This window comes from Sparus aurata, chromosome 10 (assembly GCF_900880675.1).
Source record: "Sparus aurata chromosome 10, fSpaAur1.1, whole genome shotgun sequence".
NCBI classification, from domain to species: domain Eukaryota; kingdom Metazoa; phylum Chordata; class Actinopteri; order Spariformes; family Sparidae; genus Sparus; species Sparus aurata.
In genome coordinates this window covers 33,981,275-34,007,441 of record NC_044196.1, presented here as the reverse complement: position 1 = coordinate 34,007,441, position 26,167 = coordinate 33,981,275, and the positions used below count along the sequence as shown (strand labels likewise).

The following is a 26,167-nucleotide window of genomic DNA, read 5'->3' as shown; positions in this document are numbered from 1 at the left end:
TTATTGCAGCCATTCATGTGTTTGCAGTAACAGCTTGTCAATAGCTTTGCATTGTCCAAAGGCAATTTTCCTCCGCAACAAAATGCCTGCACTGATTTACTTTAGCTGCCTTCCATTCTAAGGAACAAGCTGCCCCTCTGGAATGCCTCTACATCATTATAGAAGTAAAACTCACATTTGATTCCAATATGTTGCCTCTGTTATTGCCTCCACGGGGAGCTGCAATTGGAAACGCTGTTTTCATAATGGCACATTTTGTGTTTACAAGTGTTGTGGCTCTTTGAACAGCCAGTAAGCAGCAGGTCCGACATGCTTAGATGTGCGTGTGTGTGCGCGTTAAAGCTGCGTTTCCCATCAGCGTTTGTCTAGGCTTGTTGAAGCGAACACACTCGCCTCGTGTTGTAATGAACGGGCCGACGCGCTGCACAAGCTCGCCGCGCAGGTTCACAACCTCCTGGCCGAGGCAAATTGGGCCGAGCGCTGCAGATCCAGTCGGGAACACATAAACGAAAAAGCTACGGATGGTTAACTATGCATCAGGAATAATGTCCATAGGCACAGAGCAGGTTACAACTCACTTCCCCCCCGAGCAGTGTGGTAGGAATTGGCAGAGGAAAGCTGCTGGACGACCTCTGGAGCGTTTCAGCTTCAGACTGCGCTCTGTGTGCCAGTGCAGGGGAAGCCTGTCTGTGTCTGCAAGCCGGTTATTCTGGGCCACCGGTCCATGGACTCACAGCAACTGCCTCCAAACATGAGCTCTATACTAATGTCATCAATCTATGGATCAGAGTCAGTGTTCCTCTCTCTGTGCGTCTGATATCTTTGGAAACAAACCGTGTTTGACCAGCGTTAGCCTGGAAAAGTAACCGCTGAAGAACAATTACTGTAGTTTGTGCTGGTGACAGCTGAACAGCGTGTTCTTTCTCACCCGGGGGACATGTGTGATCGTTTTTGGCAATAGCGAAATCAATGAGAATGTAAGAAGAGACGTGTCAAACCGGGGAGGATTCGTATCTATTATCATATTTTAACTTCATCACAGAGACGGGGAAAAAAAAGTGCTCCGATCTGACGAAATGTGTTGAACAGAGAGGTTGTGCAATACAGATTAGCATCATTATAAATGGCACAGCAGTGTTTCTCAGTTCATGCATTGCTGCTAAGCGGGTGGTCAGTTAGTCACTCTGACGCTGAGCTAACAGTGATTTAGCATTTCCCAAAAGCACAACCTCAGAGGATGAAACAGAGCCCAGCACACAGGCCTCCATCCTGTGACTCCAGCGGTAAAAAATTGTGTTTTTAAGCTCATTAGGCTCCAGCACACGGATGCACACCTCATTGTCAAATCCTCGACTTCGCGTCTGATCTTCTGCAGAGCCCACCCAGGAGCCCCCGCCCGCTGACTGACAGAAGTTGGACGCAAAAACTGCCTCACAAAACAACAGCTTTTAAAGAAGGAGGGGGGGAATAAAAAGAAGAGAAGTGTTTCTCTGGTTCAGGGCACATTTTTTACAACATGCTTGCCAACACTTAGTGCTGCAGATTGCTGGATTTGATCCTGTAAGTAAACATGGACTTGATTTGGGCCTGTTTTTGGTTTTAATTGTATGTTTGTAGAAGCCCTGCTGTCTGCAGTGCAACAGGCCTCAGATCTGTGACACGCTGAGACGCCGAGATGTCAAACATGACGCCAAAGTTTGTTTTTAATCAAAACTGAATTAGTTAATCGTTTGATTTGGCCTTCTCCCTGTAAGTTCATAATCTCTGTTGAGTTTGTTTATTAGCTGACATGACTAGTCACCCTGGATTTACAGTTGTTCTCATGTATTGTACCTTATCAATGTGCCAGAGGGACGACGGATAACTGGCACGGATCATAATTTGTAGTTTTCTTCCTATTTACGTGTTGTGAAGTTAACAATCCTTTTTGTGTGTGTTTTGTAGGGTCCTCCAGGTCTGAAGGGTGACAAGGTGAGTACACTGATATTTAGTTTGACACATACTTTGGTACACTGTTGATCTCCCTCACACATTTTGCTTAAAAACATTATTGGAAACAGTCTAATTTGCTTTCTTCGCAAGACTTGTCACCACTTTCATACCGTCTCTGTAAGATAGAGGCAGCAGCTAGTTAGCGTAGCTTAGCACAAAGACTGGACGCGGTAGTAAACAGCTAGCGAAGGTGTCTGAAGGTAACAAAATCTGTCTTCATGCTAAGCTAAGCTCACCATTATTACTAAACCCCTGTCAGTCTTCTCATAAAACTCTCAATATGTGAAACTATCCTTTAGGAAAGATGAAATGTCTTTAACATCCGTCCCATCATGCATTTCTGCAGGCCAGACTTTAAAAAGAAGAATCTGTTTTTCCTCTACTTGCAGTTAATTTGTCCACACGGAGTGTCACTTTGCATTTGCGGCAATAATTCACATGCGAGTCGTCCTCCTGACCTTAAGTCTGGGAATCTGAATATTTAAATTCTCCTGTTGTTCACAAATCCACAGCGCCGAACATTAATGACTGAAAAAGCCCGAGCCCGAGTCGAAGCCCTTAAACGCCTCGCTGAGCGCTCCTCCATAAAACAGCAGTGGAGCATACGAAAGAACCGCACTGTCTCTTTATGCGTCTGCAGGACTCAGGGACAAATGAAACCACGAGCTCCCTCCATTCAGACAAACGTCCCTGAATTCACTTGAAAATTAAAACTTAAACAGTTTTTATTCTAACATGCTGCTGGGAGAGATGTGTTCTGTTTCACAGGCCCGGTGATGCATCGATGAAGGATTTATTCATATTCTATATTTCATGAAATAACACATAGAATACATGAATAACTGCTGATCAGATGCATGTTTGTGCCTCTCATGTGAAGCAGCTCGTCTGTAGTTTAATGAAATAGAAAACAACCGTGTGCATTCCTGCCACCCAGGATGAACACAGCGAGCATCACTGCAGCCATTCACAAGTGTTTTCCCATTAAATCCGGCTTTGGAACGACTGCCCGCTGAAAAATTACAAAAATACCGAGAGCTGTTTTATTTGAAATAGCTCAGGCGTTACATTGAAGTTTGTTTGAGCAAAATTCCCGTCCATGTGTGATAAGTTGTTCGGCTCATTTTACCGCTGTGGCTACAAATGAACCTCCGCCAGCAGGAGAGCGCGGCGTGGCGGCCGCGTTCAGTTATCCGACTCGCAGGCAGATTAAGGTTAATATCCAGTGTCCAACATTCGGTCGTCCTTCAGTTGTTTTAAACAAAAGTGTACTTTTGGTTCGGTTTCACCCTAATGTGATGAACCCGCAGTGTTCCACACGCAGGTTGATTTCAAAACCAAACGTTTCTCTCCGTCGGGAACGAGCCCCCGTCCACAGAGGTCTACCCCCAGAAAAAGGCAGACAGCCAAAGATCTCTGGGGCATAAAATCTGGCCTGGCAACGCAGTTCGCCCACACTCAGCCTCCCTCCTCCTCCTCCTCCTCCTCCTCCTCCTCCTCCTCCTCACCAAACCCACCAAACCTCACACCACCGCTCTCTCTTTCTCCCTCTCTCATACCCAATTCATGTCAGTCCATGTTATCATAAGTGATTTTATTCCTAACCGCAAGGAATAGTTGAGGGTTCCTGTATTATTTTTCTTTATCAATGTGTTCTGAGTTATGCTTCGGTGATTTCAGTGTGAGTGTCAGCTCGTTTGTGTGTGTGTGTGTGTGTGTGTGACCCTTGCGTTTCAAATTCTTTCTCTCCCCTCTGCAGGGCGATCAAGGCGACCAGGGACCGCGGGTATGTGGTTTACTCCGACTTTCTTGTGATTAACTGATGAATGTGACTGTGTGCGTCTCCCCCGGCAGCATTGTGGGCAAAAGGTTTGAGATGCATGAAATTCCGGGGATAGTGTTCTTCCCATCCGGCCAAACACAACAAGCATTTCAGCGCTGCTTATTTCTACATCGAGATCGGGCAGGCGAACGTGCGAGATACCTTTGGAAGGCGCAGCGTGACGTCTTTCTTTTTTTTTCACCTCTCATCTCCAGATTGAGCTCGGGTACAAGCTTTCGCACATCAGCAGAAGATATCTGCTCAATCTCAGCTGTAATCGAAAGCCAACTAGCTCCGTCTATAATTACTCCTGATTCACTTCAATCCTCGACGTGACATGGCGCATTCAGAGCTTTAATCATTTCCAGCTCTGTAGTTTGACATTTTCTATAAAAGTGCTGCTTCTAAATGATGATGATGTGAGTGCTTTTCCGTGCTTGACAGACTCTGAAATGAATTACTCGATCTCCACCTAGCAGCCAGCGCGCCCTCATTTTTCTCAAATAACGGTTAAAAAATGAGTCCTCTTTGGGAACTGTGACTGCACAGGTTTGTTTAAAGTAGACTGCATTAGCCGCGGGACGTCAGCTGCGCCGGCTGTCGTCATCGTGGAGGGATTGTGTGCAGTCGACGCCACCTTAAACGCCGGTAATTGATTTCCGTGAGGGCAGAGAGCACGTGGAGGTCAGAGCACAAGGACAGGAGAACACAACAACGCAGAGGTTTGTGTTGCCACCAGAACACCAGCCATCTCCCAAGTGGATCTGATCCCAGACCTGTACTGGCGCCCTCCCAGACGTTAGTATTTTGCCAGTTAACTATGTCAGCCGTCCTCCGGGCACGTCGAAGCACGGCCTCTTCTTATGATTTGGAAGTCGATACAAATGACCTTCGCTGTGAAATTCGATTAGTGGTCTCAAAGAGATACATCTTACGTTACTCTTAGTCAAGTTCACAGAGGTTGTGGCTCTTTATACATTTCCAGCTGCGTGATATCCTCAGTTAATTTTTAATGATATCAAAAGTATTGGATAGTTGTGATAGCTAAAGACCTGCAGACATGAAGAAGTGACATATCTTTGCTCTCCAGCCGAGCTGACTGGAGTAAATTACTGCAGTTTGCATAGAATTTCTTGGCGTTTGCTTATAATTTGTAACCTTTCAAGCTTCGGAAATGGAGTCATCTGTCTCTATCAGCTCAGTGATTTACGCCCTGCAAACAGCGGCGTGGCTGACAGAGTTGTACCAGCGACCGGCCGGGCACTATTTGTCTTGCAGAGTAAATAAATTAACTGTCCACTTCAAGATAGCATTTCATTAACTCCCAGTTAGGGCAAAGTCGTCCCCTAAAAGGGACAAATTAACACGCGCTCGCAGTCACATATGAAGGACTGCGGTGGCGTGACAGCAGTGTAGGTCGCTCACAGACAATCATATTACCTCCCCGCAGCAGCGTATTGACGTGGCACATTAGATTAGAAGGTAAATGTTGTGGAACAGCAGAAAGAAATGAAGGCAAAGTGTTGGCCGACCTTCACAGACACATGTAAACAGAGCATGCCGAGAATATAAAGGACAACACAGCTGCACTTTGTTTATATTTGGCGGACCCTGCCACCCAAGTCTCTCCTCCAGAACTACATAGTGCCCCTTTAAAGGACAGAGTGTGCATGTATATGTCAATATTCTATATTCCCCTCAGCGTTTGTGGCCATAGATGGCGTGAAAGTTGCCACATGGCCGGCAGAGTTTCCCTCACACACACACACACACTTCCCCGGCCTGCTGCCCACATGTCGGGGTCGGCCATTTGTCGGCCCCCTCAGGTCAGAGGCCACAGAGGTTAACCAAGCAACAAATAATAAATTGGCCGGTTCGGACAAACAAATGTGTGGCCACCATTCCAGCTCCACCGCTGGGATATAATTAGCTAGGTGTAGCTACCGTGCCGCCCGAGGGAAGCTGTGTGGTCCTTTTGACGGATGGTTCTGGCTACAGGTGTCATTCCTCGGGTCGGTCGGAGGAAAAATTCTAGAGATTTCACAAAGAATCTGCTCTTGTTTGTCCAGTGCTTCTCTCCTCTGCTCTTGGGGGTTTGGCCAATTTGCAATGTTCTTCCAAAATAAAGAGGCTGTGATTATGTAATTTCCAGGATTTGATTTTTTTTCAGCCGTGAGCAAAATAGAAGTGCGTTACAGTCGTCTGTGTGCACATGAAATCAGAAGCCTTAGAACGACATTCAGTTGAGATAGATTTGATGCACCGGATGGATGCCAGATCTGCGGCTTCAAATGAATGTATTATTCCTCTCTTAAATGTATTAAAGCCATCTGTGAACAGTATTGGTAATCCACTCCACATATAGATATTCAGAAAATGCCACAGCCTGTACTTGCTCGGGATGCTTCGTGTGTTTGGTGTGGTCGAGGAGATGCTGTTTCTGGCCCGTGTCCTATGACGGCTGTTGCTGATTGTCCTCATATCTGGCTTTTTGTTTACTACAGTTGAACTCGTCTTGCTCCAGGCGAACACATAGCAAGAGAGACCCTCACCAAAATAACCAACATCCGTTTTGGAGGGGAAAAACAAAACAAAGCAATCTGTGGATGGTTAGGATTCTCTGTCAACCGCCATGTCATTATCCTTCTCACACATAGACATCAGCACGGAGGAGGTGCAGGGCGAGCGCTCACCCACACCTAGTTAAGCTTTTCTGCTTTTTTATCTCCTGCAGAGAAAGTTCACATTTCTGGTCAGACAATGCATTTTTTAGTTTCTGTGGGTGAGGTTGACAACATGTCTCCAGCGATTGTTAAACAACGCAGGAAACAGCCTGAAACATGCGCCACACTGTATTTTCATGCCTAGATTATTTGCATCGTCCATTCCTGCGCAGCTCCAATCTGCTTCTCTCTTTCCTTTTTTTGAGGCTGTAAATAACTTGAGGAATAGTTGCGCTTCAGTCCCAGTTACACACAGCACAGCTATTGTCTGCAGCGTAAGAGTATCCGTCGCTCTGTTCTGCTGCAGGGCTGAATTAAACCGGCCTGCCTTGAAAGCCATATTCTTAATGAGCCATGCTTTTTGAATTATCTTTGGGAAACCAGAGGGATGGCACCAAAGCCATGTTTGGAAAAGCTAGATTTTATCTTCATCTTGAACACAGAGGAAGATGGATCTCTTACAGGGCATGTTTATGCTGCTGCGCCAGTCTTGGAGAAATACTTTATGTTTTTACAGAGGAGCAAAAACCTGCAGCAAGAAACAAGAGAACATGCAGTCACTGTCACCAGCTGCTGGTTATGGAAGAAGCTTTTGCAGCGCTGTAGGTCGTCACGTAGGCTAGTTAGCCAGACATGCTGACAGAATGTGGCTTATGTTAGCAGCAAAAACCTGCAGCAAGAGAACATGCTGTCAGTTTGTCTGTCAAGAGTCACTCAGTTCGCTTAAACCCTGACAGCATCTAAGATTGGCCTCCAAATAGTGGGAGAGTGCAACACAATTCAGCAATAGTTAGCCAGACATGCTAACAGAATGTGGCTCACGTTAGCACTAAAAAACCTGCAGCAAGAAACAAGAGAACAGCGTGCTACAATCTTTGCATGCTCTTCTAAAAAAACATTTACATTTGAGTGCTAGTGTTTCCTGTTTTTAAACAGTTTGTGTTCAGTTTTAATGTTCGAAGAGAGCAAAAGCTTTGAGGTGATTATGAAACGATGGGCGGAGCAAACGTGACGCTAACTTGGGCAGGATGAAACAGGATTATTGGAGCATCAACTTCCTCCAATCCAATGAAGAGCAGGACATTAGCTAACATTTGATAGCGTACAAATGCAGGAATAGTCTGCTACAGAGCACATGTGCTTGTCACAGAAAAGCTTTGTTAGTGCTGGATGTAGCAAGCTAGTTAGCCCAACATGCTAACCAAATGTGGCCTGTGTTAGCAGACAAATCCATTCCTCACACTTCTGTAGAAAGGCTGGAAAAAAGATGCAACCCTCCAAGACGCAGAGTATAAATACACATGAATACATTGGCTCATTGAGAAAACACGCCGTGCCCGTATTAGTTTTAGCTGGAGGGGTTTTGTGAACGGTCGATTCATGTTTTATTTGACACTGTACGGAAAGACTCGTCACTATCAAGGACCTTGTTTGACAGGCAAGCAACAAAGTGCTATGAAATAAATATGTACTTGTATATGTCAAAGGATGATTAATGACAGTGAATGCAACTTAATGGATTGCATTTATTTGAGTGTAACATTGAAAAGCATGTTTATCCGATGATATGTCGATGTTTTCTGGCTCCAGATTAAAGTTAGCATCCAACTATAAACCCTTGTCTTCTTTTAACAAGAACAAGGCCCAACGCTTTCTTCTTTCACTCAGCTTTCATGAGCAGATCACATCTGTCACGACCATCGCCGACGAGGGAATTCGAGACCGTTTGATTGAATTTCCAGCGAACATCACGATCCCTTGATCTCAGCCAAAACTCTATGAACAATACGGCGTCTCAATTTACCAGCATGTTGTAGCTCACAGTCTGCTTTACGATAATCATCTCAACGAATGCTCCGTCTGTATATTTGGAGGAAAACAACAGGAAATGGTTACTAGGCTATGGCAGTGTCGCGTAGGATGGTCCCAGCGCCGCTGTGCACACAGTCTCATGGCGGAAAGTAAACTTAAGACTTGTTTAGCTGATGAACGTGCGAGATAAAATGTTTGTTTGGGTCTGGATTAAAATGTCTAAAGTGTTTGACATTTAAATGGATGTTGGCGTTCAAGAAATGCCCTCAAATATATCAAACATCTCACATGTTGAACAGCTTCTTTCACGAGTGTTGTATGAGTATGCAGACGTAGGATGCTTATCTCCTTCCTCCTTTAAATGTTGTTGTTCACCCAGTGTTTGAATGTCATGCGTGTGTTGTGCCATGTTCTGCTGTTTGTCCCTTTAGGGATTGCCTGGTCTCCCTACGCTGGCTGCTTTGCACAGCAATCAGATCCTGACTGTCAAGGTTTGTCGGTGGTGGTGCCGCCGAGCCGCTCAGTCCGACCCCTCCGCAGCAGCACACACTGGGAGTCAATGAATCACTGTCGGCTGCTTTTTGCTTTAAGCACGATGATGGACTGGGCACAGGAAAGAAACCCATCTAATTAATCTCAGCCAGTCAATCAGTACCCTCTTCCCCCCCACCACCCGAGATTTCAGTTGAACGTTACATGCCGGGTTTCCCCATTGAAAGCTTAGGTGGCCTTCTAAACCCCTGTAATATGTAGCTGACTGGAGGAAGCATCCTGAAACCGAGACATGGTCTGGCTCGTGTCCATTGATGCTAAAATAAATGGAAAGAATTCCGAGAGGGACATGATGATGAACCGAAGTGGCAAAATGTTTAGCTAAAGCTCATGCCCATGGTTCACCACAAATCCTTCAGGATGGTTTCAGCGATGGATGAAGCCACTTAATACCAATGGACACGAGCAGAATAATGCATGCATTGAGAAGGAACACGGTTTGGAATCAACCTCGACTCAGAAGGTCAAGCACGCCGGCTTCGGTGTGTGCAGCTCCCGGGGTCCGACTGAGCAGCAGGCGCAGTGAAGATGATGACAGCGCTTTCACAGAGGAGGAGAAATTCCCATTTTTCAGGGGACCGTGAGCCCGCTGTGGCGCCCTCGCACCCCTTAGGTGGTAATTATGGGCCCTGGCTCCCAAAAAAAAGAAAGCCCAGACTTCCGAAGCAAACCACCTCTTAGCTGGAAAAGTGTGGATTTGTGGATTTCTCCCCCCGTCTGTGAAGGCGCTGCTCGGGGTTGGTGAACACAGGCCTTTCTAACAACTCTGTTTCTTTTTGCATTTGCCTTCCTCTTCCTCCTCCTCCTTCTGGGACCTCATCCTCCTTCAACCTTCTCTCACCTCTGACCTCCGACCTCTTGACCTCACACACCTGCTCAGATGGTCTTCCCTAAGATCAATCATGGCTTTCTTTCCGCTGACCAGCAGCTCATTAAGCGGCGTCTCATTAAGGTAGTGGCTGTGTCCTCGCTCTTCTCTCTGTCCATCGTGTCGAGTCTCACCGAGTCACTTCTCTCTGGGCACTCTACAGTTTGCATGCAAGCCTTCAGACAGACCTGTCATAAATACTCTCATACTGTTTCTGTTTTTGTTATTAAGGTAACATGAATTACTGTCCTGGCACCACTTAGTGCACTTTCCCTGCAAGATAGATTGCAGAAGGTTTTCTTAGAGTTTCTTGTAATCCAGTATAATAATGGACCACACATTCTCAGTGTATTTTCGCCCTGATTGCTGTAATATGCCTAATGCATTTCAACTTATTAAGCCCGCTGAGGAATGCATGCATTTTAGGGGAATTACTGTTTCAACTGTAAATCAGATGCATTAGGGCTCGGTCCTCTGTATGCTAGCTGTAGCCATTAGACCCAGACTCTGGTCCATGTTATGAGTTTCTGCTACTCTCTCTTCATTATCATTTAACTACAGTGGCTCCAGCCTCAGTGGATCCAACAACATGGCAGATTAATGATGTTTAAATGTGCTATTTCATCACGCAGGGAGATCAAGGGCAGGCAGGACCGCCTGGGCCTCCGGGGCCACCGGGCCCTCCTGGGCCAAGGGGGCCTCCAGGGGACACAGGGAAGGATGGGCCCAGAGGTGTACCTGGTCTACCAGTGAGTGTTCATTTCCACCTGCCATCTGAGGACGTGTGATAAAGATTTTCTGTGCATTTTTCCTTTAAAAATCACTGAATTATTTCCATTAAGACTAAAACAAGTCCGGCTCATTTCTCTGCCTCGGTGCCGGGAGGGTTGATCCCAATGAAAACCTCTCTAATGAAGACTATACAAGCTGCGCTGCAGTTCATTGCCCTAATGTCTTTAGCTAAACATGAACACGGTCCCAGGAGGACGCTTCACTGTATGGATTTACGACCACTTGGTTGTTTTTCATTATAACGTAACATTTTCCACGTCCGTAAGCCCGTCACTGGCATCACGCTAATTTATGTGAACTCTGCCTGCGAGAGAAAGAAGAAACAGAAAAGGCCTGTCAATTATGTTCAGCCATAAAACCTTCCGAGGGGCTCCGGCTGATCTTTATTGTCTTGGCAGAGTTCACAGTGGGAGTGCAAAAATATCAAGTGTTGTTTATCTGCTTCCCTCCAAGTTTTTTTGTGATGATTATTGTTCTCAGTTCCTCCAGTTGCAGTTGCGATAGTCGTGGCGCAGTTTTTTTTTTTTCGAGGAAATGAAGTTCCTTTTATTTCTCTCATGATTTACTCCTCCTGCCGTGAATCGCTCAGGAGGAGGGTGGCAAGAACCATCCTGTAAACGTCGCAAAGAGGCAGGAATGGAATAATGTTCGAGCGTGGCTTTGGCGCGGAAAACCTGGACGGGGCATATGTCTCTTTTGTACCGCGAGAACCGCGGGGAGCCAGGCCTGAACCGAAAGCAGAGACTCGAACGAGGTTGTTGGCCGGAGACGATGAAGGGTACAGGTGCCACAGCGTGATAAAAGCCTCCCAGCCAACTTGGTATATGAGAACAATGCTGAGCTCTACTTGGCAGCCTGGCTCCTGTGCACCACAGAGGCCGAGGACCAGGAGAAATGGAGAATTCGACTATAATGTGCAGAATGCTGTTTTCCACCTGAATGTTTGAGTCATTCGGATCATTTTCTGGAATGATTCCCCAAACTTTTCAAAGAAAACAAAGCCCACTGTTCCTCCTTTAACTTACTGTTTTGTATTTGCTCTAGGGTGATCCGGGGCAGCCTGGAGAGACGGGACTCATGGTAAGCACAGACGTCTCTTCCTTACTTTCTTTCCCAGAGTAATTTGGGAAGCTTGATACCATTTCTCATACTATGGGGTGAATGTGAAGCTATAATTGGTAGCTCCTTAGCTAAGCCTTCTCTGTGGATCGCCGCTTTGTCTTTGAGAGACGCTTGTGTGGTCCGGAGATCCAGAGAGCACCACACCTTGAGGGACAACAAGCTTAGCTGAGTAAGAGAAGAGTCGGCCAACGTGAAAGTGTGATGACAGTGATGAAAAGACTCGGGGAAGTTTGGCGCAGCAGGCCGAGAAGGAGTCCAACACACAATGTTTTTATGGTTTGGTTTCCGTCCAGATGAAGCAGATGATATATATCTTGTTAATTAGTGAACTTCAGAGGTGCTGGTGGGCAGATTCTGTTACCTCTGGACTGAACGTGTTTCCAGCCTCAGCCAAGCCAAGCTAGCTGTCGGAGGTAGCTTCATATTTACCGTAAAGAGGCGAGAATTGTATCGGCCCTCTCTTCTAACTCGGCTTATTTTCCTTTTTTTTCATTACATAAATATCTAGCTTTTTAAGAACAGCAGGTTTTAAAGAGACACTTCAATTCTGCACCTAATTCTGTAGGTGTGGTATTCTCCTTCTCTGCGTGATGCCAGTGTTAAACTCATAAAGTTGCTTTAACAGCGTTCTAATTTGGTAAAAATATGTCTTGTAATTTCCTTTTCCTGGTTGCATTTAATTTGCTAACCAACCAAATGCGGTTCACTGTCACAAATACACTATTTCAATTCCGTTTAGTGTCGGAGTTTATTAGATTTAATCTGGTGTGTTTCACTAATAAAGCAATCATGGAGCGATGCTGCCATTTTTTTAATGTTCTTTTTAACCCTACAACTAATTTACGGCACATTCATACGGTGGTTTATGAGAACTATGGTGAATATTAACGGCACATTTTATGATCGCCTACAAAAATGTTTGTCCTTTCTCACAAAAACCCCCTGATACAGTAGAGGCGAGCTGTTCCAGCGAACAGCAACTGGATACTGCTTGTGGTGTTCGGCAAATAAAGCGTTTGATTAAAGTTTCCTTATAAAAGCTACATCGAACAGGTCGCGCCAAATTCCAGAGAGAGCAGGGACGGAAAAACGTGACACGCGAAAAGAGTGGGTGATGTCAGCGTTGTGCAGGGGAGGGCGAGCGAGGCTGACAGAGGAGCTGATATCAGGCTTCATCTCCTGTTCCATCTCCTCGGACCTCCGCCAGGGTGAGGAAGAAGTCGTGGATTGGAAAGAAACGGCACGTTAGCTAGAGAGAAAGACGAGTTTCATGCAAAAATGGTGGATAACTTCTGGGTCAGTTAACGTGTTATCCTGTCTGCTTTTACATCGCCGGAGTTTTCAGCGTTTGTTGGCTTTAATTACATGTTTTCCCCATCATCCCCTAGCTGTGTGAGCAGCACAGTTTCATTTCAAATTTCACAATGTCATGATTGTTATTGTTTCAGTAGATCTCCCAGCGTTCCCAGGTGTGTTCCTATAAGTCTCCCATGCTTACACAACAGCAGCAGGAGCAGCGCTCTGAAAGATGAATGGTGAATCCCACTCGTAACGAGCTCGGAGGCCCGGAGCAGCGCGTGGAATAAAAAATAAGCACGGCCTCGCTGTAATTCTTGAAATAAGGCGTACTATTTCACGAGTGCAAACACAGCGTGACACTAATGTACTTTTAACAAGGAATAATGTCATCATTTGGAAATCAATCCCCTCCTGTAAAGCAGCGTGAGATGAGCACGTCCTGCAGGTTAAAGAAGACGGGACATGGCCGCTCACTCGGAGTCTCAGAGCTTCTGTTTACAGCCAACGAATAGAGTGTTTGTGACTCTGTAGAGGAACAAAAAAGCGGAGATAAGGTAACGGATTAGAGAGGAGGGCTGCTTTAAATGGTCATTTAAGCTGTTAAACTTCTGGAGAGGGAAGAAAAAGAAGTTTTCCATCCAGAAAGACAGCAGCAGTCCACACCCTTGATTGGCCTTTTGAAAATCAATATGAATTAGATGTGAATTAGCGAGCAGACTGATGGGCTCCGCTCTGTGCAGCAAGCGGAGAAGGATTTAGATCAGAGGTGGGGATCTGGAGGTCGCTCCTTCACTCACTTTTGCTTCTTCGGCGGTGCTCGAGGAGCTCGCGCCCACTTGACACAGCTCAGCATTTTTTTTGATGTCCGTGCTATTGTTAAAGAGGCAAAAGTGGATTCCAGAGTTTTCCAGCAGCCTTCCAGGACATGTGGTGCTGGTTAGAAGGATTAGGCTCTGGTGGAGCAACACGGAGGAGGAGAGGAGGGGGAGGTGGGAGGAAGAAGAAGAGGAAGAAGAAGAAGAAAGAAGGAAATATTTTCAGGACTGTGCTCAGAATCCTCAGAGCCATGAGGTCTCTCTGGGGTAGATTACGGGGGTCCTCGGTTCTCTGAAGGTGGCTCGCAGCCTTGCACACAGTTTTCATTCAGGTTTTGATTTTGCTTCAGAAAGTCTAAATATGGAAACCAGCGATGTATTGTATGTGCCGTTCCATCAGAACTGGAAAACCTCCTCCATCTGCTTTCTGGTGTTTTTCCAATCACGCCGCAGAAGTTCACCGCTCTCCGTTTACATCCTATTCATATCCCACAACTACCCACAATGCCTCAGTGACTCACCTTTAGACTTTTTTTTTTCAGCGCCCAGCAGCCATGCATGTCGGGGTCTAATTGACTTAATGTGCCCGTATAATGAGGACATACCTTTTAATATTTTGGTGTCCTTGACTAAGTTTTCCTTTTAATGTGAAGCCAAACATGAGGAGCAAAGATGTGAGTGAACGGCTTCGGACATGCTCGCTGGACTCCAACAATGTTGTGGCAAATGTCGACATCAACAGGCAAAAGATCCTTTTTCTTTTTTTTTTCTTTGTGTGGAACAAATCTGTTTGTCCTTAGACGAAGTTCTTAAGATGTTTTTTTTGGTCTTATCGTCATACTTTAAGGCTGCACACCTTCAGACAAACACAAATACTGAACAGGAAGTGCAGATGGAAAGTTGACTTCTCGTTTGAGATTAGAGCTCAAGTGATTAATTACTTAATCAATCAGAAATTGATATTTCCCCCAAAAAAATCTCCGTCCACTCTCCATCATCAGTTTCTCCATTGTGAGGATTTTCTGCTCTTCTCAGTTTCATCTTTGGGTTTTGGACTGTTGTTCAGATATTTTATAAAAACCAAGCAGTTAATCAAGAAGAAAATAGAGATTAATAGATTAATTGCTCATTAAAATAATTGATATTTGCAGCAACAGTAAGGTTTTACAAACAACTTTCATTCAATAATTGTTGATAGAAAAACAGAACCGTTTTCCACATATTCAACTTGAAGATTTTAACAGTTTTATTTTTGTAAATATTCACTCAGTTTGAGTCTGACGCTTGTTACATCTACAGAGAGAAGAACCACAAGTTATTTAATAAAATGTGAATTTAAAATGTTAATGTAAGTCCAGAAGAACCTTGGAAATGTTCTGTCAGTTTGATGCTTTTGGTGTGCATGTTGCTGTTTGAAAACATTAACTGTAGAATATAATTAAGGTGAAGAATAACTGTATTAACTAACTTAACTTGGATGCTACTCGAGTGGCCTGTACTGTGTAGTATGTGGTGTTTTCTTGCTAGCTGTTGGTTTGTTTCCAGTGGCATTAGCAGTAAAGCTAGTTTGATTGAAAAACGTTACACAGTGAAAGTCATGTACACATTTTAAATAAAGCAAACATGTCCACAATCTTTACGGCGACGGTGCTCAGCGCTATGTTTTGCTACCCGATCGCTACATCAGCCAAACTTAAGACAGTAAGACGCATGCTGTTGAAAACGTAATGTCCCTTTAAAGCTGAAAGTAGCTGAACTTAATGTCAATAACAGCGTTATACTGGAGAGCTTTTTTAAAGAAGCTCTTAAAACTTCACTCCAAAGCTCCAACATGTCGCTTTGATCAGCCGAAGTGTTTCTCTTGTGTGGAAATGCACATGAAGGAAGTTCCTGGAGTGGCTGAGGGCTCGACTGCAGACTGACCAAGGGAACCGGCCTCATTGTCTGTCATTTCCGAGACGTGAATGAAAGCACCGAACATTCAGCGCTTTGTGTTTGTGCTCGAATGCTCGACATCAAAAGGCATCCTGTGCATGTTGCACATATGCAGATTCTTTATATTTCACGATACGCCGAGGATGACACGCCGAGGATGAGCTACCACGGTGAAAACTTTAATTTGACGTAATTCCTTCTAAATGGAGATGTTTGGATTTTAATTCTGGGAGCTTAAAAGTTGAGAGGAGAAGCAGCCAGGACCTCCTCGAGGGCTCTTGACTTTGTGAAAAACCTCCTTTTCAGCCAGTAGCTCCTGAGTGCTCTCAGATGTAGCCAAGGTAATTAGCGCTCAGGCGAGTGGCACATGCTCTCACATACCTGGAGGGCCATAAAGATGTTTACCAAACCCTACTGCGGATAGCTAACAAAGGCTTTTAAAGGCAGGCAGGCAGGAGGAAAAGCTTTTTCTTGGTTGGCTGGGATAATGAAAGTTGTTCATTGAGGTTTTTGTTATAAGCGCAGATGGAATGCACTATAAATGAGCTGCAACTGTGTGGGCCATTTCTGTAAATGTGAGAACTTGTTGCTGCAGGGGATTTAACAGGCTAGTTTTTGTAAATGGGAACGTTTGGAGCGTCAGTTACTTGGTGATCGCCTTGTTTCATCAACAGAAACTAAACAGGATATGGAAAGATGGAGCCTATTTGCCGAAAATTGGTCATTATTATGATTCTTTTGTCGCCGAGCCAGGCAGCTGTTTGGTTCTTTGGCCACGAGGTGTAAGTTGGCAGCCGGCACGCTAACAGGCTTCTGCACGAAGATCTGCTCTGACATTAAAAACACGTAGACCTGAATGTGTCCTCGTTGGCCGCGTTCGAAAACAGGCACACAAACCTTTTACTCATCGGGGGGGGGAGGGGACAAAATCTCAAGTTTTGCCAATTAACATGAATACAGCTTTGGAAAGTTGTTGTTGCAGAGGGCCTGTGGGGTATAAGATCTGCCTGGCCTCCACCCAGCGGTGAGCGACGGGCCAAATCGCAGCATTTACCGTAGATCCTGGGCTGACACGTTGGCCAACACCAGGTGTCATAACAGCCAAGAGTAAAGGTGTTGATGAACTGCTGTGGGTGCTGCAATAGTTTCGTGAGGCCAACGTGGAAGGAGCGAACTCTCAGCGTGCTCTCTCTTATTTTAGTCGGCCGGCGGTCTTGCTGTTTTTAGGCATGTTTCTGGTCGGAGGAGGTCGAGGATCCAACATGGCCTCCGGTTTCACTGCGGTAAACAGCAGGTTGAAAATAGAATCTGTCCTCCCAGACTCGTCTATCACTGAGTCGAATCTCCGTTCGGGATGTGGCGCCTTCTCTCGCCCCGTCTTACTTATTAGCTTTGGCCCATTTAGGTAATGAACCTCTCGGTGCGCTGGACTGTGGAGTTAAAATGTAGAGCAGCCAAACAAGACCGTCACTGAAACGAGTAGAGAAAGAGATCAACATGAGAGATAAGAACATAAAAGTTTGTCTTATTCATGGGCTCATTAGTGATTCATGTTAATGGAGAAGAAGGCTCAGAGAGAGTGGATTTCTTTTTTCTTGTGGAGGGATAAAACAAGGGATTGATTGTGATTCGGTTCTGCCTGAAGGGTTCGCCGTATGAAATCCGAGCACGAATCTTGCCAGCCTCTCTGCTGTGACCGTGTTGGCTGTGGAAATGATATTATTTCATCTGACATGAACTCCTTTTGTTCCACCGCCCTCTCTCACACTCTGCCTCTCTTCTCATTCACAGGGGCCTGAGGGGCCAGAAGGGCCGAAGGTGAGTCCCGAAAATCACTTTCTTGTTCCATTGACTATCTAATTTTTCTGTTTAATGAGATAAAATGAGACTCTGTGAGTCAGTTATCTCCTTAATGACATCAGAAACACAGCGGCGAGGTGCTTTCTCTGCAAAGCTGGCTGTTGAATATGTTTACCTGGAGATAAGCGACACAGGGCCACAGTCGGGGCAAGCAAATACACAAGAGGAGGGCAACATGAGGAGGGGAAGAGAGAAAAAAAGGGTGACAGAGGAGGAGAGAGAGAACAGAGAACCTGGAGCTGAGTGCTGCGATATGGCTGCCGGTCCCTGGCGGCGCTGATGTGGAGAACAGATGTAAGCCATATCCAGCCATCAGGTAGCTGCCAGTGTTTGTTCAGTGTAACCCAATCAGACACTTCCTGTCTGCGCTGTCATCTGTCGGCAAGGCCTCCCGTCGGCGTAGGATGGGGGGAGGTGTGTGTGTGTGTGTGTGTGTGTGTGTGTGTGTGGAGGGGTCAATGATGACACACCGGCGTGTTAATGACTCATGAGCCAGGCCCCGCGGCTCCTCAATTAGATCTGCTGCTGGCGTCTTCAGCAGAGTTATCCAAGTTTCATCACCTTTCCTGGTTGATAAAAAGTCGAGTGTGAATCGTATATTCGAGCTGAAGTAGTAATAATACATTTTTTAGCTCTCCCGCTCCGATGTGATCCACCTTCAATCCTCCGTCATCCCGAGATCTATTCTGGATGTGTTAGAAATGACCCCCCATGATCACAAACACCCACGTTTGTCGTGGTTTTTCATTTTCTCCCAGTCCGTGCGTCACTGTTTCACAAATCTCTGATACATTTAGAAGTGTGACCATGGCAACAGTCGGTCACTTTTATTACAAAGAAGCACAAATAGCCAACATAAGCAAACCGCTGCGCCGGAGAGTGGGAGTTCATTAAAACACGCCCGGTGCAGCCTCAGAGTCTAAATCATCTACATGTGAACATCCTGTAATCTTTTTGTTTTTTAAACTCTCTCCTCTGTCGGTGTGAAGCTCCACAGATCATGTTCTCCACTCCCAGTCTCGCACCTTCTGCCAGTTTCGTCTATAACTTTTTTTTTGCAGATTAAAATATGTCATGCAATATTTATTCTGGTCTGGTTTTCCTGAGATCAGAACACACGGGGGTGAACAGAACGCGCTGGGAACAATAGACGGTCCTCCTCAGAAGATCGTCTGCAGGCTCGGACTTTAATCCCACTGAAGTTTTGTTTGTGACTAAATTAGTAGAACTTTTCCAGAACTATAACTCTGCGCTGAGTGGTGCGTTCACTGTCTGTGCACTGAATGAATAACAAAACAAAAAGTCCATTAACGCCCAGTCAATAGTTGGACGGAGGAATCGATCTATCATAGCGTTCTAACTTTCAAGCTCTCGAGAGATATTTAAAAAATGAGGTGTTCAGTTAAAGCTTCATCCTCACCAGTGTTTGTTGTTCGTGATTTAAAGGACAATTTAAAATGCCTTTGTGTTTATTTCTCAGGGCTTACTCGGGCCTCCAGGCCTCCCAGGTGTTGACGGACTGAAGGTAAGATTACTCAGATTCACAGACACTTCTGATTGATGATTGATGATTGATGAGTGTGGTACACTTCTCTGGAGCCCTCTGAGTGATACGACACTGTACATTTTAAAAGCTCAGTTTTCCTTTAAAAAAAAGTAAAGTAGAATATTAAATTTAAGTTGTACAAGCTCAAAGTTTTAATAACTTAGAATTATAACTTTACTTTACTTGGTAATTTTAAAGTAATCTGTCTTCTCAATTCTTTTTTTGAAGATAAAGTCACTTTGTCAAATTACACAGTTTGGTTTTTTACAAAGGAAAATGGGAGATGCTGTGAATGAATCTTAAATCATTTAATCTTACTCAGTTTCAAATTATATTTGTCAAGGAGAAAAGTCACATTACCAGGATATTGTAATTGTATTATTTATGTTATTAATGAGGTAATAATACAAACCATAACTGAACAAACACGCTGTTCTCAGAGGAAAATAAGGTCCCGGAACACTGTTTGAAGCTAGAAAGGTGGCAGGGTCCGCCACATATAAACAGAGTTTGTTTATTTCATTTTTTTTTTAATTCATGTCAGTTGAAACTACATAGTGCTCCTTTAAACTGGAGGATTTTCTATTTCAATTTGACATAATTTACCTTTTTATTTAAAGGGATTGAAGAGTCGGCTCCTTCGTTCAGAGGGAATAAAATCTATCGCTTAGTTGTTTTAGTAGAAATGAGCCGTCTTCTAAATGTAGCCTCACAATCCCTCACAGAATACGGCACCTGAAGAACGCTAAGCTCCGCCCACACCTGACAGTGTTTTATCTTCAAAAGTCTCTCAATAATATACTTACAGTTTTCCTATTAGAAATGTTCTGCCCTGCATTCTGACAATTTCAAAACCACCATCCTGTTTGAGAGAAATCCCCCGGGCTGCGTCTTCAGTTTCTAACCGCAGAGCGCCGTTTGTTCGAGCTGCGAGTGAATCTGCTCGCACTCTCGCCTCATTTCTGCGTTTCACTCTCAAAGTGGATAAAGAAAGACAGTGCAGGTGCTGCACAATGGGGGGAAATGGAGGCATATTTATTCCAGTGAGGAGGATGAATGGGGAGATGACTCGAGAGGCGCCATCTTTCAAATCTCAAGAATGCATTTTGCAGAGATATAAGCAGAGAGGCACGCACGGCTGTAATAGGAACCAGAGTGAAGAAGTTTCATCTCGGAGTGAAAGCCACACTCACACCGGAGACACAAGCTGAAGGCCTAATTCCATACTTGTGTAAGGAGTGGCGTTTGCCAGCACCCATGAAATAGAACTCCAATGCTGCGCAATGCAGTTATAAAACAGAATCCGTTACGGTATGTAACCTTCGCTCATGCAGAAAGTTTGAGTTTAAAGCGAAGCTGCTCGGCCGGCAGCGGCAGGTTGACTGGCAGACGGCGTATTGATCTGAGTCAGATATTCACTCAGAGAGGACGAGCGCTGATGGGAAGTTGATCAGCTCCAGATCAGGAGTTGTTAATTACACTTCATCATCATTATGGCGATATATCATCATCATTATGACGATGACTCCCATGTGTGGGCTGATAGATGAGACACGGCTCCAGCTGCAGGGAAACTCCCTGTACACACTGATTACCCCACCATGATTAAAGGGGCGCTGCGTAGTTTGGGAGAAGAAAATTCAAACTCACAATTTAGATAATTGCAATATTAATGAGGTAATAAAACAAATGCAAAAAAAAAAGATAAACAAGCTGATCTGCGGTGGCAGGGTCCGCCAAATATGAACATATTCTTTTAGTTTGTGCAGGATCTTTCTATTCTGATTAGAATGTCTTCCCTAAAGCTACGTACTGCTCCTTTAATAAAAACAAAGCAGTGTGGGGAAAAAAAACAAACATTTAGAAACCAAGAAAGAAGTTTTACATTATGGTCGTAACATTGTCGCGTATTTGAATTTGATAGATGATTTTATTTTGCGTCCTGCTGCATTAATGAGCATCATCCAGTGAGAGCGGGCGCTGATCCTCTTCTTTAACAGGCTGATGATGCGGGCGGCCTGCAAAGATCAGGAGCGTAATTGTTTCTGGCACCAGATGAACTGAAGCTGGTGGAGCAGCACTTCAGCCTCGCACTAACGGCGGGCTGGCGTTCATCAGCTGGACTCGGCTTTCTTCTCCTGCTCGTGCCCAGAACCACACCAGAGATAATTAAGCTTTTAATCAGCCCGTTTATCCTCTCCGCTTTCAGATTTAGTCTGCGGTTTCATTATTTGATTTTTTTGAGAAGTTTTCTTTGGAATCTACTCCGTTGTAGCTCGAAACATGTGGAGAATCAGTTCCTTCTGCGCTCCAGTAATCTGCTGCTCCATTATCAATAACACCTGTGCACCGACGACACACACTCCACCTCCGTTCAGGTTGGAGGTTATCTCTACCTGTCAGAGTTCACATGGTGAGACGGCACACTGACTGCAGCCACTGTGTGTGTGTGTGTGTGTTGTGCTGTCCATAGGGGGATGTTGGCATCCCAGGATTGGACGGTATCCCTGGATTTAAGGTCTGGTTATTCCTATAACTTCATCCAGATCATATATTTTTTTGTTGTTTTGAAGTTTTTTATAATTTTTCATCCTTTATCTCTCCTTTTTTCACTTCCGGACACTTTTTTTTACCATTTTTTTGTGTGCCATATTGTATTTCCCTCTACTTTAGGAAACAAACATGCATCTTTTCATTCGTCTTTGTTGACTGTGATGTTCTCATGAGCCATATTTACTGGATATCCAGATAAATGTGTCCTAGAATTGAACATTTGAATGAAATGTGAAGCGAAGCCACGTTATAATTTGGATTCTGGTCTGTTAATATGGACGACTTTCAGTGATGACTGTGCAGGTTTTAAGAAGTTGATACTCGACGGGTCCGTCTGGGGAAAAAGCAGCCATAACACAAGAGACTTTCCATAATCTGACATGAATTTAACCCCAGATACGATCTGACCCTCGGTGGCTGCAGTAATTCCCCAGCTGGACCCGACTCCCCCTGAGCTTTTCTGTCGTTAACACTCTGCTTTCTTTCCCAACAGGGTGAAATGGGAGAGCGAGGTGAAAAGGTAAAGCTCTAATTCAGATCTCCGAACATTATTGTCTGCATCGGTCTTGATATCCCGCCATGTGTCTGCTTTTATTTCACACAGCTCGCAGCTTTTACTTTCCAAAGGTGACTCCCCTGTGAGATTCTGGCCATCAGTGAGTCAGTGATTCAGTGAGTCACAGAAAAACGAACCCAATTTCTCCAACAAGGCCAAAAAAACCGAGCCCACACAATAGCCTCAGTGAGGAAAAGCAGCCGTATTCTCTCCATTCCCTAATTCTACCCGATGCCTTTATTCACGGTTGTTGGACAGTGGCGGGTGGGAGGTGTGAACGCCGAGCGAGACGACAGCGAGACGGGCCGGGGAGGGAGGCGGTGACTCAGTGTTCTTCATCGACCACAATACTGGCCTTCAGGCGGCGGTTCTCAATGCTGCTCCGAGTTTTTTCTTCAAAATCAAAGACTTTTCTTCCCAAACACACCTGATTTACCGCACATGGGCGCGTAGCCAATCTCCTAGCAACCAGCCCTCAAAGCCTCATGGGTGTGCTGGGGAGAATTAGCAGGATGCAAATGATGGCTCGACAGAAAACTGCATCTTAGAGGAGAGAGCTTTGGCACGAGCTCAGGAAAGTTAGAAGTGAACGGACCGGCAGTATGTTTCTGTGAGAGGCTGTTCGGTTCTTCTGGCTCCGCTTTCGTCCCGCAGACGATCCAAACTGTTTGGCTCTCAGCACCGAAACCCTTTAAGTACTGTACTGTATGACTTTGAGGTACTTGTACTTTAAATATTCTGTGTACTTGCTAACTTTAGTTACTAGTTACTTTACATCTGCATGCTCCATCAGAGCCAAAGAAACATTTTTCCTTAATTTATTTTATCTGCAATCCGATTAAAAGTCAAACAAAGATTCTGATAATCAGAAAAATGCCGAATCAATAACACCAATGCCAAGTATGCAGTTTATACTTACATGTATATATATGTTTAATGTACTTTTGATACTTTAAAGCAATAAAATAACATAAAATCTACTTAAGTACATTTGATTTTTGATACTTCAAGACTTTCACTTTTACCAAACTAATATTTTAACTTAATGTGACTTTTGGCGACTTTTTACAAACTCTCTGTTTCATCAGAAGAGTTTCTTGAGCAGAAAGACTAAAAAATAAAGATCTATTATTTTATGGTAAAGAGAGAGAATTAGAGAAAACATCAGACAACATTATACGTTTAACATCTTATGTCCGATCTTTCTAATCACGTCGAGCCCCTTCTGATGTATCCTGCAATCCCCATGTTGGGGAGTCGCAGCTTTAAATTACTCTAAAGTTTTTCTTTTTATGAGAGCCAGATCTGTTAATATTAACTGCTGTTTTTGGCTCCTTTAACTAGAACAGCCAGCAGCCAACTTCAAGGAAGTTTTTTAAAAAATCCTGGCCGAACGCTCGCAGTCGTTTTTTCCTCTAACTGATGAACGACAGTGTATCTAAACAGATGGATGCGTGATGTCAAACATTGTGTCCAGTATTGTAAGTTCTTTTTTAATATTCTCCGCAAGGACACAGGCTTTTTATTTGAAATCCTTGAAACTGCGGTTCATTGTGTGACTCACAAACTATTAGGCTATCATTCACTTAATATAAAATCATGTGGATTTATCTAAAGTGAAGTGATGATGAGCTCCGCGCCAAAGACAGCAGTAGAACTCACTCCAACGCGAGAAGCCAAATACGTTCACATAAATTGTTGTTTTTGGCGTTGGGTGTTGACTCGAGAGCCAGCCGGCAGAATGGAGACAACAACGCTGACCTCTGGCAGAAAAAAAAGTGATTGTTTGAGACGCCTGTTACAGTAGGCTCGATTTATTGGAGATCTGACATCATGAGGACGCTCCGCAGGGACACAACCCCCGACGCAGGTAGTCGGGATATATTAATAGAATATATTGTCTGCTGGGAGGGCACTATATCATGTTTTATCTACAATAGGGGCATCCAGGAGGGCACTTCTGGAGCATTCCTTTCTCTTTTTCAAACACCGGTGCAACGAGCCATCCACAGAGACACCCGGCTAGCAAAGCTAACAACAGAACTCACACTCCACCCGTTTCATACAGTCTGGGTGGAAAACTTGTGTATCTACATCAGCCAGTGATGTGCACAGGGGGGGGGCAGCGGGGGCAGTCGCCCCTTCTGGTGGCCCAATTGTTGAAAAATGTGCGCTAAAGTGCCCTCTTGGGAGCCAAAAAAGCGTGCCAAAGTGCCCTCTTGGTTGGCAAAACACACTAAACTGCCCCCTTGGCTGGTTAAAACATGATAAACTGCCCTCTTGAGAACCAAAACACGCGCTAAAGTGCCCTCTTGGGAGCCAAAGCACACGCTAAAGTGCCCTCTTGGGAGCCAAAACATCCTCTTGGGAGCCAAAACGCACGCTAAAGTGCCCTCTTGGGAACCAAAACACGCGCTAAAGTGCCCCCTTGGGAGCCAAAAAAACATGCTAAAGTGCCCTCTTGGGAGCCAAAACACGCGCTTAAGTGCCCTCGTGGGAGCCAAAACATCCTCTTGGGAGCCAAAACGCACGCTAAAGTGCCCTCTTGGGAGCCAAAACACGCGCTAAAGTGCCCTCTTGGGAGCCAAAACACACGCTAAAGTGCCCTCTTGGGAACCAAAACACGCGCTAAAGTGCCCTCTTGGGAGCCAAAGCACACGCTAAAGTGCCCTCTTGGGAGCCAAAACACCCTCTTGGGAGCCAAAACGCATGCTAAAGTGCCCTCTTGGGATCCAAAATACACGCTAAAGTGCCCCCTTGGGAGCCAAAAAACATGCTAAAGTGCCCTCTTGGGAGCCAAAACACGCGCTAAAGTGCCCTCGTGGGAGCCAAAACACCCTCTTGGGAGCCAAAACGCACGCTAAAGTGCCCTCTTGGGAGCCAAAAAACACGCTAAAGTGCCCTCTTGGGAGCCAAAACGCATGCTAAAGTGCCCTTCTTTTCACCCCTGCCCTTCAAAAAGTCTGCATGCCACTGACATCAGCAGAGTGTATTACGTCACCTGCAGTCACTCATATTTGAACCATGTGCGATGACTCAGTTAGTGGATCTAACATGTACCGTAATGGGACGGAGCTCCGGGCTTTATGGTGTTTTACAAGGCGGTCGAACACAGAAATTGTGTGTCATGCCTGTGTTAACAGTCCTGCCATGTAGATTTTAGATTCCCAGCATTAACACACTCTTACAATCAGCAGGTTGAATGTGATTTCCTCTGTGTGGTTTCTTCACAGGGCGACATGGGCGACGAAGGGCCGAAAGGTGATTTGGGAGAGAAGGTACGTAAATTCTACTCCGCCTTTCACTCTTTTTGCAACTTGCAGGGAGACACAGCGGGGCCTGGCTGTGGCCGTAAAACATGAGAAAAGAAAAGTTAATGTCGGCCATCTGAGAGGAGATCTGTGGAGAGCGGCAGACGCAGCGGAGGTCAAGTGCCATCAGCTGCAGTCGAGGCTGCACAGCCGCAATCAGCCTGCCACTTGATGCCTCCGTCGTGCTTAATGTGGACTTAATTGCTGTGCTATGCTGACGCTTCAGTTTCTGGTTGGGTGGCTCCTGCATTAATTTGGGACCATTTATCATGAAGACAGCTTGTCAAGTTTGGATCCATTTCCAACAAAACAGCAGAGAGGGAAATCATGTTTCTGTCCAAAAGGCTTTTGTTGTTCTGGAAACGTCTTTTTTTGTTTTGTGTTTTTAGCAGTCTGACAACATGTCCAGAGGCAGATTATGCATCATATCCAGGACTTCGCGCCGCCTCTGCTGTTATTATTTTGTGAAAGCAGCATTTATAAAAAAACAGTTCACAGCCTTATTTGTGCTGGGTGACCTCCGTGATAGATGTTGGGCCTCCTTTGCAGATACAAAACAATTAGGGGTTGGAGTAAAAGCCTCTTTTTCCGAAAATGTCGATTCAGCGT

At 45.0% G+C, this 26,167-nt stretch overlaps 1 protein-coding gene across 4 annotated transcripts in view; it reads left to right on the top strand.

Annotated features, from left to right (window-relative positions):
- The window catches only part of col25a1 (collagen type XXV alpha 1 chain), a 150,596-nt gene that overhangs the window by 98,766 nt on the left and 25,663 nt on the right, over positions 1-26,167 (top strand). For all 4 annotated transcript variants that reach the window (XM_030430921.1, XM_030430923.1, XM_030430924.1 and 1 more), the window contains exons 5-14: positions 1,945-1,971; positions 3,752-3,778; positions 9,782-9,853; positions 10,402-10,518; positions 11,606-11,641; positions 17,524-17,550; positions 19,073-19,117; positions 21,612-21,656; positions 22,185-22,211; positions 25,481-25,525. In XM_030430921.1, coding sequence (XP_030286781.1) covers positions 1,945-1,971; positions 3,752-3,778; positions 9,782-9,853; positions 10,402-10,518; positions 11,606-11,641; positions 17,524-17,550; positions 19,073-19,117; positions 21,612-21,656; positions 22,185-22,211; positions 25,481-25,525 — 468 coding nt within the window. The remainder of the gene's footprint in view (positions 1-1,944; positions 1,972-3,751; positions 3,779-9,781; positions 9,854-10,401; positions 10,519-11,605; positions 11,642-17,523; positions 17,551-19,072; positions 19,118-21,611; positions 21,657-22,184; positions 22,212-25,480; positions 25,526-26,167) is intronic.